We start from the raw sequence: 16,778 nt of genomic DNA on the forward strand, positions 1-16,778 counted from the left end.
TTTTGTTTCGGCACTAACAGAATCGAAGCAGTACATAAGAACATGAAATGAAGCGTATATGAAGAAATAATACGAGTAGGCAGTATCAGAATTTATAAGTTACATGAGAGAAGAAGGTCTCGTAATTAATAGCATTAACAGTAAAATATCCAAATTTGTAAGGTTTTTTCCCCCTTGTTGCCATTCTAAAACACCGTTTGTCGAACGGAATATCTTTCACGATGTTCTCTGAAAGACGTCATCCATTGCGGCGCATGCGCACGCTACGCGTCGTCTGCTACCCAGTTAGTCCTGACAAGAAGCGGTAGGTGGCAGACACTGCGTATTTACAAACACCGGTATATACCTATTGACAGATCAAAAGAAGTATGTTACTATTCTTTAAGCGTCTCTACCCCCTAGACAAAACTTGTGAAATGCTGAAATGTAGCAACAATACGTCTGTTAAGAATATATTGCCACATGAACCGTGCCATGGTTGAATTAAAAACTCCTGAAGTTCCAATTCGTCCATTGCATTGCGGGGAAGCGACTTGTTCGATGCAGTAATGCCACCCAAGTCTTCCATAAACTGAGAGTTATTGCGTTTATATTTTGGCACTGAAAACAGTGGCTCACAATCAGAAGGATCCACTTATTAAGATCTCGGTCGTTAATAGCGCACGCGAAATCGAAGCAGTCGTTTATAGACGCCGCAGTTTAGTAATGAGCGATCAGGACGTTGATGATGTCGCATTCCTGACAGGTAGAGTTTCAGAAGTGTGCAATTCGCAGTTCTTTATTGTATTTGTTATAGTTACATATATTAGTAGTAAAAATGATTTCATTATCAGCTTTTAATGGTAAGTATCTGTTTCAGGTGATAGCCAAACCGGCATCAATAAGAGGAGTCTTTATGAGCATAATGGCGTTGCGGTCTGTTCCCAGAAGAGAGCCTTGTTAATAGCAACAGTGGTATTTGCGACGCTGTTCGTAATTTCATTAATTATAGCGTATGCAGGCCCACAAAGCGGTAAGTCTTACGGATAATTGAAATTGTTTAGAAGTTAAATGTAAATTAGCACCATTTTGTGAATGTATTTATCGCAACTTACATTAAAAATACACGAAAGAATTGGAACTAGATATATATTTTATCTATTAGATGAGTTGCCTGTACTAAAAAACTATGCAGAAATTGCCTCTTCCATGGAGAGATTATATATTGCCTTCATGTTCTTGTGACATTTGTCCAAAATCTAAATGTCTTTTAAACGTTTGTTTATCATTGAACATATATAATTAGTGTTTTCGGTACATATAATATTGTGTTTAAGAGCTGTAATGTTAAATTAAACCAAAGTACCAAAAGTTCCATCAGTGGTGCTTAGATTGTAACTGATGAGATTAGTATAGGTCTATTATAACTTGTATTTGGTGAACAGTCTACCCTCATATGCATCACATATGCCAGACTAAGTTTTTCAATACTTTTTTGAGTACTTTATTGATTAATTAACTATAAACTGCCCATGTGCAATTATTTATTTGTGTTCATCTTGAGGACTGGTTGTGTGCAGATTGCCCATGTGCAGGAGAAAAACCTGAACATATGGAGAGTGAAGCCGCCCCCAATACAACAAGTTCACCACTTCCTTTATCAACAAATGGCGAAGTATTTCCTTGGAACAGTGTCAGGCTGCCTACATTTGTACACCCCACACGCTACAGCATCAGCATACATCCTAATCTGACAACACTTGATGTCAAAGGTAAATTAAATTTTAATGCATACTAATTAAGATATTTATCTTCACCATGAGGCAGTTAACTCTCAAAAAAATCTAAATCTTAAAGACCCTGTATGCATATGATTTTTTAAACTTCCATGTTCAACCCACCAATCGAAGTGACACTTTTGTTAGGATAATGAACTCAGAATAGTGAAATACAAATTGACGTCTAACTGTACAGTTAAGGTTTTTGATGGTGTCCATAACTCACTTCAAATGATTACTAAGATGATTTAGGAATGCCACAGGCAGTTTAACTATTTCATTTGTTCTATCCAAGTTAGTATGCTATTCAACCTGTCTCACTGTTGATGGGACTTGGAACTTGGACAGCATATTTTTGCTAACCATATAACCACCATAGTAATGCAGTACTTCCAGCAGATTCAATTTTATATAATTTATAAAGTGGGCCAAGATGTGGAGTCTTACAGTGAAATTCTTGAATTAATTGTGTACGCAGTGTGCATATTCTGGATGATACGTGACTCATCGTATAAAAATGTGTAACAGTTGTTGTTAAGTGTAAGTAAATATCCAATAAGCAAGTGTTTTACAAAGAAAGGTAAAAATTCCCACAGTAGAAGCAGTGGAACTGTAAGAGGTATTACAATGTAGGCCTAAATACAATCAAGACTGTAGACCTATACCTCAAATTTCCAAAGACTGTAATATAATTATTTCATAAATTTCTGATTCATGCAGCCAGTAGTGGCATTTTGACATCCTTCGGTTTATATTCTTAAGCACTTAAAAAATTGCTGGCCGAAGTGGCCGTGCGGTTAAAGGCGCTGCAGTCTGGAACCGCAAGACCGCTACGGTTGCGGGTTCGAATCCTGCCTCGGGCATGGATGTTTGTGATGTCCTTAGGTTAGTTAGGTTTAACTAGTTCTAAGGGACTAATGACCTCAGCAGTTGAGTCCCATAGTGCTCAGAGCCATTTGAACTTAAAAAATTATATTGCTGCAGCCAGAAATTTTTCCTGATGCACGACTCATTTTACTGCTAAGTGCTTGAGTGCTACTTGTTTTTATTTTCATTGAACCTCAAAACCTCTGTCAGTTCTGTCATATAAATATGTGATTTCTTATCTAATTGAAAAATTTGTATTTACAGGCCAAGTGATTATAGAATTCACAGTAGAGAAAGAAACTCCATTCATTGTCTTCCATAGTAAAAACTTGACACTAGCAGAGAAGGTAACTTATTGTGGATTTCAGCACTGTTGCACGTACAGTTGATTATAAATTGTTAGAAGCTTTACTTTCACCAGTTTGCTGCAATTACTTTGCATGTGTGCTTTGCATCAGAACAGCACCATTCCATACATTTCCCTAAAACAATGTTGAATGGCTACTCATCAGATAGTATTGCTCTCTCTCTCTCTCTCTCTCTCTCTCTCTCTCTCTCTCTCTCTCTCTCTCTCTCTCTCTCTCTCTATCTATCTATATATATAATCTCATGTGTGTGCGAGAAATTTCCCTCAAGCTTGCAGCTTGTCCTGTATCAAGTCGTTCATACTCTTATTAGTAGATGACACCAATGCAAAACCATATAATAGGATAAAATGTTAATGCAGTACTAGTCAACATATGGCAAAGGTACTGCCTAATAATTATGTTACTTTCATCAACTTAGGCACAAATGCATATTTTGACATTGCATCAAAAACTGAAAATGCAAAATGTATATGTGTATCTGACATAAATGTGGTTTAAAGGGTAATCATTTTATGCTGTTGCCATTAACTTTTTAGAAAGTGAAAGATGGGCTTTTTTTTAAAAGTGCAGTTGTTTTTAGAAATTGACAGGATAAGGAGCTGGTGGAATGCTGTGTAGATTATTCTGCAATATTCATAAATTAACTACACGTGATTGCTGCTTCTGAATGGATCATGCATTGTCTTAGTTACCAGAATCAAAAGCACCCTGTGTCAGTTGTGTATCTGGAAACATTATAGAATAATTAAATTTGTTCATTGCCACATGGATTATAAACACTACTGATTGAAGATTAGATTGGTAAACTGAATAACTAATAAAGAGGTCTCAATTGAATAGGAAAGAAATTTATGGTACAACTTAACTAAAAGAAGGGATAAGTTCAGAAAAATGTCATAAGGCGTCAAAGGGTAGTGAATGTAGTAATAGAGGGAAATTTAGAGGTAAAAGTTGTGGAGAACATAAATGTTTGACTTCAGTTACCTTATTCTCGTGGATGTGGTTTACAGTAGACATGCAGAAATGAGGAGACTTGCACAGGTAATACTAGCATGAAGAACTGCTTCAGAAAAATGACTAAGACACTAACAATGGTAGAAGGAAATAAGTTGCATGGATGTGGGTCCAGAAGTTCTCTTTATCTAGCTTAGAACTCATTCTCTGCAACTCTTAAGAGTGTTATCAATACAATACTTATACTGCTCTAAATGAGGACCGTCTTCTCAAAACCAATGCGAAATACTCGACAATCAAAAGTAAGAAACATGAATGATAACTGTGAGACATCAATACTCTTAATCTGCCAGGAAGTTTCATCAATACTCTTGCCACATGAAGAATGTGAAAATTGTTAGATTCAAAGTTTGTTGTCATTGCTGTATGTAAATGTTCATTGTCTTGTCATGTTTTTCACTTGGAAAGTGTTCTATAATTGTAAAACTTATTTATTCCACATCATGTAGAGAGGTTGCTGTTATGATCCAAGGAGCCTGAGAATAACTAAACTAGCAATTAGCCTGTGACATCATAGATGTACAAAACCTGCAGACGCTTTTAAGATTGCCAGAAATTTTCTGAGGCAGTATAATTGTTATACTTAATTTAATTTTTCTTGTATAAAATTTAAAAATGTTTTCTGAATTTCTGATGAAATATTGGTGGAAGTGTAGCTGTGAGAGCAGCATAGCTTGGAGAGCTAAGTCAGTAGCCCACCTACCTACAAAGATCCCAGGTTTGAGTCCCAGAGTGGCACAGTCTTAATAATCCGTGAAGTTTTGTGTGTAATATAGTTATACAATTCTGGTAATTTCGTTTTAGAGTAAACAGTACAAGAATTCCTATTTGTTCCTTGTATTTTTTGTCTGAGATGATCTCTTAAACATTGGTCATTGATAAACACTTTGCTCATAGAGGACTGTTGACTGATAGTTCATTGCCTGCAAAATCACACTCAATATCAGTTATATATTGATGATTATTTTATGCAAATTTCTGAAAGTAACTTTAGTTTTTGTTTCTTGTAGCAGTATAGGCAAATTTTTTTCTGTTTCTTTCTTTTTTCCTCTTGAGTCCTGTTAAGGCATTCCTGAGGAACACTGCCTTGTCGTAGGCATCTTCAGTGCTGAGTGGGAGAGTATGCGTGACCCAATGGCAGAGAGGGCTGTGACAGCAGTAGCGCGGCTACTCTGGGCCACCCAAGCCATACAGGTTCAGTGGAGGGGCCTGACGAAGAGTGTTCCACAACTTAGGGAAGGGAGCATTGTGTGTGTGGTGGTTTAGGTGCACAGTGAAACATTGTGTTGCAGAGAATGGGGGGATTTGGCTTCATCACCTGGATCACAGAAGAGGACCACCTGCTGAAGCCTCTATCCCCTTTAAAAAGTGCCAACCTTTAATTAAAATATTGTTAAATAATCCAATTTTATGTAATTCAGCATGTGTATTGGAGATTGTAAGCCTTCAGCTATTATGAGGGCTATGCCGAAAGTTTTTAGTAGCCCGTAAACCGCAAGGCAGAGGACAATAGGGTTGTTTCATTTGAAAGAGCGATGTTTTTTGACCTTGAGGCATGCGCGCGCTGCCCCTGTCTAGCGGAGATCCCCCCACAGCGCGATAAGAAAGCACAGGCAGTGCTGAGTATGGAGCTGTCGCACCGCGACTTTCGCGCCATGATTTTTTATGATTATAAAAAGGGTTTAAGTGCCAAAGAATGCCATTCTTCATTGCTGCGTGTTTTTAGTGAAGCTTCCCCTTCTAGGGCCTCAGTTGGAAATTGGTTTCGCAAGTTTTCGAGGGGTCAGCAGTCAGTTGAAGATGAACCTCATCCCGGCCGGCCAGCAACAGCTGTGACTCCTGAAAACATTGATGCTGTGAGGAAAATGATCAAAGAAGATCCACATCTTACATTTTGCGACATTGAAGGGACCCTAAATATTGGATCAACAGCAGCACAGACTGTCGTTCATAGTCACTTAGGCCTTACTAAGAGACGTGCCCGTTGGGTGCCACATTCCCTGACAGAAAGCCAAAAGGAGGCGAGAGTGGACTGGTGTCCTTTCATGCTCGAAAAATTCAATGGAGGGAAGTCCCGATACACCTACAATATCGTCACAGGTGATGAAACATGGATCTACCATTATGACCCTGAAACGAAGCGACAGTCTTCTGTGTTGCGCTTTCCAGGGGAGGAACCACCCACAAAAGTTCAACAAAGTTGGAACTCTGGAAAAAAGATGGTGGCAGCTTTTTTCACAAAGATCAGGCATCTCACATCTGTGACCTTGGACACACGTTGTACAGTCAATGGTACGTGAATGATTGTCTTCCAAAAGTCATCGCCACGTGGAAGTCACAGCATCCAAAGTCCAAGAGTGGGCATCTTCTACCGAATCACGACAATGCATCTGCACACAGGGCTGCCAGAACGATGGACTTTCTGGAGAAGGGAAAAGTGCGAGTGTTACCCCATCCCCCCTATTCACCTGACCTGGCCCTCTGTGGCTTCTTTCTGTTCACTAAGACTAAGGAAAAAATTCGAGGGCAGCAGTTTTCATCAGATGAAGAGGCCATTGCAGTGTACGAGAGTGCACTAAGTGACATCCCAAAAGAAGCTTGGACTGACACATTTTCTAAGTGGTTTCAGAGAATGGATAAAAATGTATACATGCTAATGGAGAGTATTTTGAAAAGTTGTAAACATAAATAAATTTTTCTTCAGACATTCTGCTAAAAACTTTTGGCATAGCCCTCGTAACAGCACAAAGTAGACAGTAAAAGATTCAGTAGAAAAGTGTTTTTGCACTTCTTTCTTGTCATTTATTGTAAGTTGTTCTTTCTTTTGGCACAGTTGCCATAGTTTAATGATTCCTTCATGCTAAAGCTGTACAGAGGTGTCCAGCTTCTGTTTATCCATATGTCAAATCAGTAATACTGTGAAGCTGAATGTAAATTCTATTCAAAATTAATTTATTTCACATTTTGTAGTGCACACAGTTTAACACACTTCATAAAAAGAATTTCTAGCTTCCAGCCATCTTACACCAAAACGTAACACACACTCTGAGTGAACAATGATAGCCATTACAGTTTCAAAATTATAGCAAACATACTATTTGCAAGTTTGATCTCTTTGGATTGTTTTCTAAATTACAGTGTATTGATTCTCTGATTCATGATGGAAAAAGGAGATGTATTGATGAGTTTGATTACAACCTCTATTACAAAAATTCTCAGTCTCAGGTGTGCTATGTGCTGATAGTTGGTTATTGAGGCAAAACAGTCTTTAGCAGGCAACCCCAGGGGCACCTGCCTACCCCCTCCCACTTGCTTAGGCTCACTGTGCTCTGCCTGGGTCAACATTTCTTCTTCTGGCAGCTTATGGGACCCTTGTGGAGCAACCTCAATTCACATCTATTCCTTTTGGGCAGATGGGCCATAGGGTAATATGTACACTCGCTCAGTAAAGATAGCCCAGATGGTGAATCCACCCAAGTAGTAGTATTAGAATTATAGTAACAGGCTAGACTGGCATAACTTATCACAGACAGCAGAGCAGAGGGAGCCTTTGAGGTCATCAGCCCTTCCCGCATTCACAAGGCATGGGGGGGGGGGGGGGTATGCTGGATCCTTAAAAAGCTTTTAACAACTTTGTAATGTAATACTTTTAGTTGATCAAATGAAACTAAATGGTTACATAGACCTTTTCAAATCTTAAACTTCTATGATGTATATACATAGACTGAAGCGATGAGTAAAAATTTGTACGAAGCCTGGGATTCGAACCTGGGTCTCCTGCTCACTAGGCAGGTGCACTAACCACTTAAATTTGAAATGAGACTCGTCTGACCAGGCAACATTTTCCCAGTCATCAACAGTCCAATGTCAGTGTTGACGGACCCAGGCGAGGCGTAAAGCTTCATGTCCTGCAGTCATTTTCGGTGCACGAGTGAGCCTTTGGCTCCGAAAGCCCATATCAATGCTGTTTTGTTGAAAGGTTCGCATGCTGACACTTGTTGGTGGCCCAGCATTGAAATCCGCATCAATTTGCGGAAGAGTTGCACTTCTCTCATGTTGAATGATTCTCGTCTGCCGTCATTGGTCCTCTCCTTGGAAGATATTTTTCCAGCCACAGTTATGTCAGGGATTTGATGTTTTACTGTATTCCTGAAATTCATGGTACACTCGTGAAATGGTTGAATGGGAAAATCCCCACTTCATCTCTACTTCTTAGATCCTGTGTACCATCACTCGTGCGCTGGCTATAACACTATGTTCAAACTCGCTTAAATCTTGATAACCTCCTATCGTAGTAGTAGTAACCTATCTAACAACTGTGCCAGACACTTGTTGTTTTATACAGGCATTGCCGACCGCAGTGCCGTATTCTGCCAGTTTACGTATCTATATATTTGAATACGCATGCCTATACCAGTTTCTTTGGTGCTTCAGGGAAGTTTCAGTTGATGAAAGCACCTATGCCTGAGTCTCAGGCAGGTTCCCTCATTTCACCTGATGCTAAGGTTCTGTTCCAATGCAGTTGGATAGCCTCTGCAATGCCTCAGAGTTTAGGGAGAATACCAAGCCAAGTGGGCTGAGGCGTGAATGGAAATTTGGATTGAGGAGGGAGGCATGATAGGTTGCTCTGTACAGTTGTGCAAAGCCACTGTCCCAGGATGATGTTTTTGTTAGCACATCTACCTGGTGAGCAGGAGTCACAGGTTCAACTCCCAGCCTCAATGCAAATTTTCATTCATCACTTTAGTTTGCATATATACTTCTAGTTGAAACTGGTGCGACAAACCGAGTATCTAAACTCCTGGCATGCAAGGCTTATGTGACTTCCCTGTTGTGACTGCGTTGAATAACAGCTTTCTATAAAGGTGTGGTTACCTGCTCTGACGTAATGGAGGTGGACCCGAGGATTTACATGAAGAATGGAAAACCATGAGTGTCATGGAAGTTCAGAACTATGAGGAGAGTTACTGGCACATTTGAGAAAACTGCCACATTTATTCTAACCTTCAACACACCAAAATTAAGTGAAAATATTATTGCGAGCTATATCCATCTTAAGGTTCGGCTGTTTGTTCCCATTCCAATGCAGTGCTCCAAATATTAAAGATTTGGTCAAACCAATATGGCATGTAGTGGAAGGGCTGTGTGGATAATTGTAAAGACTCTGCTCATGAATTGGGCAATTCTCGCCCCGGAGCCAAAGACAAGCTCTTATCTTGTTTCAGTCAGATCTGGTTTAAGTGAATAACCTGTCACTTGGAAGGAAGCAATATTAATTCCCATATGGGAACCAAGCAAATATCGTGCAGCCATAACTTTGTGGGTAAGACTCTAGCGCATGGCCAACCCCTGCCTTGTCCAGCTCCTCAAAACCCGGAATCACCTGTGCCACTCCCTGTGTGGTTTCAGGAGCTAGTGTACCACCACTGACAACTTAATTCTACTGGAGATGGCAATGATAGCGTCTTTCTTATACCGCATCCATTTATTAGTCGGTTTTTTTTTTTTTCTAGTAAAGGCAAAGGGTGTTGTTCTGAGATGATCCTTCACCAACATCATGAATGGGGCTTTGTGAACATCTGCTGCTTCTTAATCAGTCCTTCCCTTAGAACAGGTGTTTTCATTATCACTTAGGTGATGATGTCTGACTGCTTCTTCCATAAGAGTGGTATCCCTCAAGGGAATGTACTCAGTATCAAGCTCTTCAATCACTATCAACAGCATCTCCTCTGCAGTCAGAAGCCCAGTTACTAGTTCTTTATTTGTGGATGACTTCATGATCTTGTACTCTTCCGTTGCTCATACAATGATGATCCATCTCAACACTGAGCAGGTGTTCCAGATTCAGTTCCATGTGACCAATCAGTTCGAGATCTGTGCTACCATCTTCTCATCGATATGGATGTATCATATTCCAGACACAAAGCCAGGGATGGAACAAATCACCAGCTTCACGTCATCAGAAGCCCAAAGTGACTTTCAGCCTGACACAGTGCAAGAAAATTTGTATGCCAGATTATATTTTTATAATTTCATTTTCTTTAGTTTTAAGCACATACCACAGTTTTATAGTTGTTTATACAGATGGATCCCAGCAATGGAGTGCCCTTGATTTGTCAGCTGATAAGGTTTTCCAAGTATGTATGTGTCAAAACAATTTACAAAGTATGATGTGGCATTATAAGCATCATGAAGGCCCTGGAGTGGATTCAAAGCCATCACAGTGAAAGGTTTCTCATCTTAGCGCACTAAAAGCGGTCCACCAAATGCACTGGTAGACCAGTTGATTTGGCTCATCCATTACATTTTACTGTGGCTCCAACACTAAGGCAAAGAGTGGTCTTTTGCTGGACTCTTTGCAATACAGGGAAACAGTGTAGCTGATAAAGCAAGTCGAGCTGGTATTGTAAGTTGATGTGCCATCCCCTTGCACACCACCATCTCGTTAACCGAGTCAAGAATAATTTGTCAGTGGGAGACTGAATGGTTGGGGCTTAGGACAACAAACTATGGTCACTCAAATCGCCTACACAGCCATGGCAGGCATGCCAGCCGCACCAATGAGAGGAGCTGCTGCTCACCAGACTGAACGTAGGGCATAGACCTTTCACACAGTTTCCTCGTCCACCAGGAGGATCCACCACTCTGAGAAGTTCGTGATGTGCCACTTTGGGTTCAGCATATTCTGGTGATGTGTGTACTGTACACTGCCCTCAGGACAGCCGTTGGTTTGCTTGATATATATCCACCATCCTCTCTGAATTGACCACATTGTCACTGGAATTTTCAAATTTTAGGAACTGACAGGCATTATCTTTAAAGTGCTGGTGTGGGGGATCATCACCTTTCTGTTAAGGGTCCTCCCTCCAGCCCCCTTCCAGTCACACAAAGTGTGATGGCACAATCATAAGACTGGACTCGCATTTGGGAAGATGGCAGCTCAAATCCTTGTACGGTCATCCATATTCATGTTTTCCATGATTTTCTTACATCAGTTAAGTCAAATTTTGAGATAGTTCATTTAAAAAGGAAATGACCAATTTTCTTCACTCCCAAGCTTGTGCTATGCTCTGATGACCCCATCATTGGTGGGATATTAAACCCTAATCTTCCTTCCTTCCTTCCTTCCTTCCTTCCTTTTCCATCCTACCCAAACCAACTCTCTTACTTCCCAGGAGAAGGAATGATTGTTCTGAAAACTAAGAATTTTGTTATCTGCTTTAAATATTTCTATTAGCCATGTTACGCATTGCATCTCCATCAAATTGTATGCAGGAATAAAACAGTAATCACATTTTAGAATAAAGTTCCAATGATCATATTTTCTTCCAAAACAAAAAATTCTAGCAAATTGTGAACCAAAGACTGTTTGTATATGTCTTTGCATTAGTAAGAAAACCATGCTGTTACACATGCAGAATAATTAATAAAAGTCTGAAAGTTACATATTTCAGGATACTGGACTTCATCTCTTGATAATTTTCTTCTATTTGCAAAGAGACATTGTACTTACCTCAAACATTTCAAAATACCAGTTACATTCATGCTTACTTCAGATCCTGCATGAAAAAAAAATTTCACTGCTCTTTAAAATTATGATTAATGAACTGTGTAAGATTTTAATGGTGATACTGCTACAACCACCCCATGTGGTGTAAAATAGACAATGTTGGACTATCAACTTTCAGATAAAGAACACTTCTTGGCTTTTACAGCTATATTGATTACTTTCTAGCTCTTGGTGTTGCATGACTCAGATTGATGTGTAGGCCTAATATTTTTATGTTTCATTGCTAAGTGTTAATAAATTACTAGACCTGTATTTGTGTGTTGTTGCTCACAGATTTTCTTTGAGTGTTATTTGTTGCATGGCCTGTTCCAAAACTGTGTCATTTCATTGCATCTTATGTCCTTATATTATAACCAGGTCACAAGTTATTGTAATTTTGTATATTTCCTTGTTCGAAAACATTGTTATGAAGCAATAAAATGTTTGGAAACTGGATTATGCTTAAAGTCATGTATCCAAAATTAATATACATAAATATTGAATTGATAACTAAACTTTTTTTTCAAAATTTAACATAACAAACAATAATACATTGGTATCACCTTTCCCACTTATTCAGGTATAAGTGTATTTCCCGGTTTCCTTCAAAATTATTTATTTTAACTTGATCACATATTTTAATTGATGTTGCAATATTTACCAGCTAAAGTTCATCTGACGTGTATGAGTATCAATGTAGATGATCTGGAGTGCACATGTTGAGTGCCCATAAACTCTAGATGATGTGGGGGCAAATAATACATCAGATTTATAGTTACAAAATATGCTGAGCTTGTAGTAAAATTACACTTTATCTTATGTAGAATTTGTTATGACTAGCCATTAATTTATTTCACAAATAAAAAAAATACAAGTGCACAAATCTAAAATATTTTGGTAATTCTGTAAATAAAAGAACAATTTTTGGGCCTAAGGCCAGATCTTGGAGTCTACCATGCATAATGTTTTGTCAAGCAACACTTTCACCCCCATCAAGTGTTTAGCTCATCAATGGAAAAAAGTCTCAGTTATGTTAATACTAAAATCTTCAAGGGTATAAAAACATTTTACAATAAATCGACCTAAAATATTTATCTTTTTTGTGATGAACCAGGCTGTAGTCTGACGAGCTATGTTGATTTTAATGTCTTCAATGCTCATATGTAAATCCACATTAATTGTTGAATATTTTCTTCTGCAATTTTCAGTAGCAGATAAACGTTTCAGGAAACTCGTGGCATTTGGCTGCATTAGAACAGTTCAGTTATTTGATATTAGTTTGTCAGTGAGCATTCCAGACTCTATTGTATACATATGCTTTCATCTCTACATATGCTTTTCAGAGGCATTTATTGATTCTATCAGTTTTGATGCCTCTACAGCTAATATATTCAGAAAAAACTGAGTACGACTAGAGATACGACATTCATGTTTACAGGACATTTGTATGTTCTGCAGAAATGATTATCATTTCAGTCACCTCGAGTCAGCATGTGTCCTGTTGCCTACTAGGCAGAGGGTCCACCTTGGGCTCTGATGACTTGTTCCATGTGTGATGGCATCGACATGCATAAGGAACAATTGCCATCCTGTGGTGTAGCCATCAGTGCTGCATACACCTGGTTTCAAAGTTCAGCTGTGGTGATTGGCATTGGGTCACAGCACTGCACCCATCGTTTCCCCATATCCCACACATTTTCAACTGGCAACAAGTCTGGTGACCTACCCAGCCAGGGCAAAAGGCTGACACCAAGAAGGCACATGTTCACGCAGCAGCATGTGATCATGCATTATCTTGCTAGAAAATGGTATATGGGGTGTTGTGCAGAAAGGGTATGGCTATGAGTCGCAGGCTGTCATTCTTGAAGATCACACTGGTCATAGTGCCCTGGACACACACTGTGATTTGTGGTTGTACCCAATAGCACCTCACACCAGAAGGCCTTGAATTGGTGCTGTGTGTCTTGTGCAAATGCAGTCGCTGTGTGATGCTCCCCCTGTCTGCAGCGAAAAAAAATTCATCAATAATTTTTGAACAAACAGAAGCTGTATTCATCCAAAAACACTATCTGTTGGCATTCCTGTCCCCAGTGACATTGTTCCGTACACCATTGCTGTTTTGACATGTTTCTGCACATTTGTCAAAGGTGGGCGGATAAGTGGACGATGCGCATGTGACGTACCAGCATCCCTGACAGTGTATGATATGTTACACTGTTCCACCAGAGCCATGGAGGAAGCAGATCTGTTCTCTAATGCCATTCGGATGAGACATCAATCTTCTCGGGAAGTGGTCTGGACGGTGCAACCCGACCCATCTCGCCATGTTCTGCGGCTGTCGGTGAACCATCCTGCACATACCTGTTGCACTGTCAAATGCTTCGTCCCATAGGAGCAGCAATTTCCCAGATGGATGCATCACATTCACTCATGCCAATAATGTGCCCTCTTTCAAACCCAATGATTTGACAGTACAGTTCTCGCATATGTCTGTGAGGCATCATGCATGTCTGCTCAAGTTACAGTGATCCATTACCTTTGGTTTATAGCGACAATGAGAGCTGCAGGCTCATTTAACCGGGATATCGATGTTGACCCTGAAGCGCTTGCTGACATAGTTCAAATTCTAATCATTTCTGCAGAAGATACTAATATGAATATGAATGTTCTATCTCTAGTTGGTCAAGGTTTTCTGTTTTTTGTGAACATGAGTGTATTTTGACGCAGGATTCAGGAAGTGATTTCATAATATTACTTTTATTGCTTGTAGTACAGGATACTATAAAAAAAATTGGACGTAGCATGGAAAAGAACTCAGCTGAAGGAAGGTACCTGGGATGGATGTCATTCTGGACCAAACTTGACAAAACTGTTCCACATAGTATGTAGGATGAATGAGACAGGTAAAATAGTCAGACTTAAAGTAAAATGTGTTGATTTCTGTACTGAAGGCTGGTGCTGATGGGTGTATTACCAAACCAACAGTTTAACACTTCCCCAACTCTCATTTACTTTACACTGGTAAGAAGTAAATGGATTATGGGTGGTTATGCTACTGTTTTTAAAAAATAAAACGCAATATGAGGTCACTTGTCAACTTTATTTCCTTTTAAACTATTTCTTGAAACTACATATGGTATTTGTTTATGGTTGTTAACACTTTTTTTCCATATGTTACGTCTTAAAACACTCTCCTGGATTGGCCCAGGCTTCCTCCTGCATGTTTCACAGAGAAATTTGTTTCTCTTGTTCCTCCTTTGTCCTTGTGCAAACCACGCAATTCTTTGTTCATTTTTTTCAATTATAAAATGTATCTTTCTAGTTAGTCTCACCTTGATGTCAGATGATGGTCTTCTTCTCTTCTTTGAATTTGTATTTCTCACCTGGCTGAGTGGGTGTCTGATTGGATTCCTTATGTAGGAAAATGAAGTCTGCAGTTGTTCTCCACATTCATTTTTGTCTGTGGAATAAAGAATATAACTGTTCATTACACCAACTTCCATTAGCCGCAATAATAATTTTTTCAGCCACTTGTATGATCATCTTGTAAAAGCATAGAAACCACAGTACTGATCAGTCTGGTCCACTTCTCCTATGAACATCGTGAATTCAAAAATAACGATGGATTTCAAGAAGTACACAAGCTCTTTCTTCCTACAACCAGTGATTGCTTGGGTTTGAGGACCAAAGAATGGACTCAGCGTAGTTCACAAACCTCTTGCCGGAATGAAAGACACAATTTTCATCTCACTTTGATAGCACCTGACTTATATTCAGCAAGTTTTGTCTTCTACAAATTGTATGGAAAGTCCTTCCTAGAAGTTACAACCATACCTGTTAGATGAAATTTCATTTTGTGCAATTCCTGAGCAAGTTGAGGGCACATGTAGAAACTGTCAGTAAATATGTGAAAGCCTGAGCCAACTTGAAAAAGCTAACAATTACTGACCCAAATTAAACACTATTAGGGTTGAAAAAGGTAAATCGGAAAAGATACATTCCTACTTACCGTAAAGAAGACGTGGGAAGTCACAGACCGGTATAACACAAAGCATTTAGCCACCGCCTTCATCAGCAAAAGAGAAACACAAACCATTCATACACACAAGCAAGTACATCTCATGTACACATGACTGCCAACTCCAGGAGCTCAGCATTCATTTGCTAAGTATGGGCGTGGCGATCCTGGGGTTGCTGAGCTGGGGACTGGCAAGCGCCACCTGTCCTCTGTCCCCATAAGCTCTGGTCATGCTTCAGCGACCACCATGCTGCGCAGCAGTGGAATGTTGTGTGTTTCGGAGAACAGGGGTCTTGGCTTCACTGCCTTGACTGCAAGGAAGGTAGACTCCTCTACAAAACTCAGCCTCAAGGTGTGCTATGTGCTGAGGAGGTGAATGGCTCTTGAGGTAAAACAGTCTTTCGTGGGCAACCTCTGGGGCACCTGCCGTCTCCCAGTTGTATAAGACTTGCTCAGGCATGCAGGGTTCTGTCTGGGTCAAAGTTTGTTTCCCTAGCATCTCGTGGGATCCCTATGGAACTGTCTCATGAAACTACGGTACTACTCCTTATGGGACAGATGTACCTTACCTTCAAGCAGCACCTACACCCACTCCTCAAAGAGAGCTCAGTTGGTGAGTCCTCCCAAAAAGAATTGTCGGAGTAATATTAACAGGACTTTAGAGTGCCATAACACTTTCATTGCAATCAAGCGAAATTGGGGAAAGCTTTGAGAAGATATCCCATTTCTGTATTCACAAGGCATTGGAAGGTATTGCTGGGCCTCTGGAAAGTGTCAAACGACTTTGAACTGGATTGCTTTTAGTTGAAACTGCTAATTCCAACCAGATATCTTAGCTTCTGGGATGTAAGGCCTTAGGTGACTACCCAGTCGAGACTGATGTGCTTAACACCCTTAACTTTAGTAAGGGCCTGGTTACCTGCTCTGATATAATGGAGGTGGACCCTGCAGAGTTAAGTGAAGAGTGAAAGAATGTGGGAGTCATGGAGGTGCAGAATTATATAAGGGAGTCAATTGCAAATTGGAAAAATTGGCAACGTTTATTCTAACATTTAGTACTTCAGAATTACTGGAACATATCCTTGCAGGCTATATCCACCTTAAGGTTCGTAATTTTGTTCCTAACCCCATGCAATGCTATAAATGTCAAAGATTTGGCCATTCCACTATGGGATATAATGGGAAGGCTATGTGTCGCAACTGTG

The 16,778-nt window shown here is 39.8% G+C and overlaps 1 protein-coding gene across 3 annotated transcripts in view; it reads left to right on the forward strand.

Annotated features, from left to right (window-relative positions):
• The window catches only part of LOC124794765 (glutamyl aminopeptidase-like), a 278,588-nt gene that overhangs the window by 99,151 nt on the left and 162,659 nt on the right, over positions 1-16,778 (forward strand). Inside the window, exons 1-4 of one of the 3 annotated variants that reach the window (XM_047258385.1) lie at positions 311-745; positions 860-1,012; positions 1,560-1,751; positions 2,889-2,971. In XM_047258385.1, the coding sequence (XP_047114341.1) occupies positions 706-745; positions 860-1,012; positions 1,560-1,751; positions 2,889-2,971 (468 nt within the window). In that variant the 5' untranslated portion in view covers positions 311-705. Of the gene's footprint in view, positions 1-310; positions 746-859; positions 1,013-1,559; positions 1,752-2,888; positions 2,972-16,778 lie in introns of those variants that run through there. The other 2 variants (XM_047258386.1, XM_047258387.1) reach the window with 2 other exon arrangements.

The sequence above is a fragment of the Schistocerca piceifrons genome, chromosome 4 (assembly GCF_021461385.2).
Source record: "Schistocerca piceifrons isolate TAMUIC-IGC-003096 chromosome 4, iqSchPice1.1, whole genome shotgun sequence".
Taxonomy (NCBI): Eukaryota; Metazoa; Arthropoda; class Insecta; order Orthoptera; family Acrididae; genus Schistocerca; species Schistocerca piceifrons.